The 3814-nt window shown below is 29.7% G+C and overlaps 1 protein-coding gene and 1 pseudogene across 1 annotated transcript; both read right to left on the bottom strand.

Moving 5' to 3' along the window:
* Positions 1-877: 877 nt before the first annotated feature.
* LOC115246284 lies at positions 878-2186 on the bottom strand (annotated as a pseudogene).
* Positions 2154-3046, bottom strand: LOC115246285 (52 kDa repressor of the inhibitor of the protein kinase-like; the record flags this gene model as incomplete). The annotated part of the gene is given in 5 exon segments (XM_029825003.1): positions 2154-2277; positions 2352-2387; positions 2502-2690; positions 2856-2877; positions 2880-3046. Coding segments are annotated over 5 exon segments (538 nt in total), but the record flags the coding sequence as incomplete, so codon positions are not given.
* Positions 3047-3814: the final 768 nt, after the last annotated feature.

The following is a 3814-nucleotide window of genomic DNA, read 5'->3' as shown; positions in this document are numbered from 1 at the left end:
TTCAAAACCTATTATTTCATCCCGTGATACATTATAAAATAAGCTTTTAAACTCATATATAATGAGCTTTTAAACTCATTTCATCTGCGCATAATATACAATGACGCTCTATTATCGGTAATGAATTTAATTTAATAGTAAAAGCGTCAAAAACTTTATTATTTATACCGGGCACAATATTCCACGTGTTTGTAAATAATTGTAGAGAACGCACGGAAGGCAAGGCAATTGATTCTTTTAGTTCTCTATAATTTCGTGGACTTGAAAAATATACAGATAGTGCAAATTTTTTAAATTCGGGATCATATCTTTTACCACGTTTGCTTTTGCTTTGTTTATCAATTTGTGCAGATAATAATTTCGCAAAATTTATAGGTAATAACTTACAGCCTAATTTTCGTAGAGTTTCATGTTCGGCCTCTTTATTTATTGGTGCATTTCTTGTTTGCTTCTTTTTCTCCATTCGAAGTCTTCTAACTGTTTCCCGCAACGTTTTGTTTTGCGCTTTTAATTTCATGATCTTCATGCGCAATTTTCTTTTCCGAGGACTATTTTCTGTCGATTGGAGTGACGTTGTCACAGGATTACTGGATGTGCTCCTACAATATTCCCAAATATATCAAATATTAATAAAAATAAAAAGAAACAGAAAAAATCAACTAATAATTATAATTATAAAATTAAAGATGATAATTAAATACATGAAAATAGCAAATGCAATATTTATACATTAATTTTTAAAGTTATAATTGAATGTAAATTAAACAAATTATAAATGAAAAAAATAATTATCACAGTTATGTAATTTCAAATTAAATAATAAAAAATAGTAAATTAATATTACATAAACTATAAAGCTATTGTATATATAATGTTTCAGATAAATATATGTGCAGATGTAAAATATAATTCAATCTCTATCAGTACAAGAAATGATAGCAGATAATAATACATTATTATATTTTAAAAAATTAAAAAATTTTGCTATATCCTTCCTATTAGAAATAGTACATAAAATAGTCTTTTTATAATCTTTTATTATCTGCTCTCATTTATGCCTTGTACTTTGATAAAGATTGAATTCTTTGTATCTGTACATATGTCTGTAAAAAATATATAATAAAATAATATCACAATTATTATAGGAAAAGCTATCTAAGAGATTTTATAGAAATATATAATCTTACCCATTTCTTTTTCCTTGTTGAGTGTCTGCCTCAATTATTTGTTCTTCATCCTTATGTTTCTTCTGTTGCTCCATCTTGTTTTCTACTTCTACAGCAGCATGTATTTCTGTAGAAGCAATTTGTGTTTTACCTCTGTAAAAAAATATTTTAATTATTTTTTTTATTCTTTTCAGTATATTATTTTTATAATAAATGCAATTACTTACGCATTATCTTCTTCCATATTTGAAACAGCTGCATTGCTACAAAATAATTATTTTATTTTTTACATATTAAATGTTATATTCTTATTATGAAAAAGACTTTTGTCTGTTTTTATAGACAAAGTAATATGATTTTTAAAAGTGTAAACTCACTTTTTGTCAAAAGTTGGGCCAGAAAATCTTGTAGGTATAGCATCTGGGTGAAGACGTGCTCTGATTTTGTTGACATTATACCACTTTTCTTCAAAATGCAAGTGGCACAAACGACAGTTCTGGCTAGAATATCCTGGGCCTTTTGGTTCAAGATCCAACCTTCCACATGCTCGCACCAATTGCAACCATCTGTATATATTAGATATAGATATATAGATTTATCAATATAAGAAAATAGAATGCATATATATTATAATTAAATATTAAAGAATATTAAAATATTAAAGAATATTAAATATTAAAAATATAGGAAAGAATAGTTGATAGTACAATTTATGTGAAAGATAATAATTAAAGTGATCATACCTGTCATGCTCCTTTGGAAATTAAAAAAATGCCTTTTCTCCAAATTCTCATTTTTTTGATTGCAGTCAGATACTGCACAATATAGATTTTTTTTGGCACTCATCTTTATTTTTATTTTCTTTTCAATGTTCTTCTGGTTGTTACCGCAATACACGTACACCTGAAACAGAGCTAAGATCAAAGTGCTTTCCCTGCAAGAGAATTGAAGACCTGTATAATATTTATACAGATCAACTATCCTCCCTCAAGATATCGAATTCGATCTTTCACTTAAATTTATCACATCCTTATGTTTCTTCTGTTGCTCCATCTTGTTTTCTACTTCTACAGCAGCATGTATTTCTGTAGAAGCAATTTGTGTTTTACCTCTGTAAAAAAATATTTTAATTATTTTTTTTATTCTTTTCAGTATATTATTTTTATAATAAATGCAATTACTTACGCATTATCTTCTTCCATATTTGAAACAGCTGCATTGCTACAAAATAATTATTTTATTTTTTACATATTAAATGTTATATTCTTATTATGAAAAAGACTTTTGTCTGTTTTTATAGACAAAGTAATATGATTTTTAAAAGTGTAAACTCACTTTTTGTCAAAAGTTGGGCCAGAAAATCTTGTAGGTATAGCATCTGGGTGAAGACGTGCTCTGATTTTGTTGACATTATACCACTTCTCTTCAAAATGCAAGTGGCACAAACGACAGTTCTGGCTAGAATATTCTGGGCCTTTTGGTTCAAGATCCAACCTTCCACATGCTCGCACCCATTGCAACCATCTGTATATATTATAGATTTATCAATATAAGAAAATAGAATGCATATATATTATAATTAAATATTAAAGAATATTAAAATATTAAAGAATATTAAATATTAAAAATATAGGAAAGAATAGTTGATAGTACAATTTATGTGAAAGATAATAATTAAAGTGATCATACCTGTCATGCTCCTTTGGAAATTAAAAAAATGCCTTTTCTCCAAATTCTCATTTTGTTGATTGCAGTCAGATACTGCACAATATAGATTTTCTTTGGCACTCATCTTTATTTTTATTTTCTTTTCAATGTTCTTCTGGTTGTTACCGCAATACACGTACACCTGAAACAGAGCTAAGATCAAAGTGCTTTCCCTGCAAGAGAATTGAAGACCTGTAAAATATTTATACAGATCAACTATCCTCCCTCAAGATATCGAATTCGATCTTTCACTTAAATTTATCACTGTCACTGTCACTTGGCCAATCTGTCACTATCACTTTGTCAATTTGTTAGTTATATCACTTTGTCACTTTGCAATCGCTTTTAATTTATCAAAAACTGATAAATTGCACGGTACGTAATAAATGACATGTAATGTCATCTGTTCCGGTAAATATAAGTAGGCAATAGGCATTTAATTGGGTATTTAAATGGTGTGAGAGAGAACGAAAAATCAGAGAGTAAGCGAGAGAGAAGTTCAGATGGCGTTACCGACCAACTTACTTATTTCGCGCATGCGCACTCCGTTTTGGCCAACACAAAATCAGGAGAGTTGCGCTACTGTATATACTGTGTCGCGATGCTACCGCATACTGCTTGATACGTATCATATACGGATGCACGCACATACACATTGTCTCTCAAGGCGTATTTGTACACTCAAGCGAATAATCGTACATGAGCGCTGCAAACGCGCCTTGAGGGACAAACTCGCTTTGCGTGTGTGCGTGCGAGCATACGTACGTGAGAGTCTAAAACTGAACCTTATTATGATAATGATGGAAAACAAAAAATGTCACATTTCTGGTATACGATTATCATTCCTCAGGATTGACTGCACCAATCTTATTCAAACTGGTCGCAATCGAAAGCTTGCATCCACATTGTATCAGAAAAGTGCCGTTAGATTTTTGATTAAC

Source organism: Formica exsecta, unplaced genomic scaffold (assembly GCF_003651465.1).
Source record: "Formica exsecta isolate Colony F162 unplaced genomic scaffold, ASM365146v1 scaffold1450, whole genome shotgun sequence".
Lineage (NCBI taxonomy): Eukaryota > Metazoa > Arthropoda > Insecta > Hymenoptera > Formicidae > Formica > Formica exsecta.
Note: the sequence above shows the minus strand (reverse complement) of the source record. Positions and strands in the feature narration are given on the sequence as shown.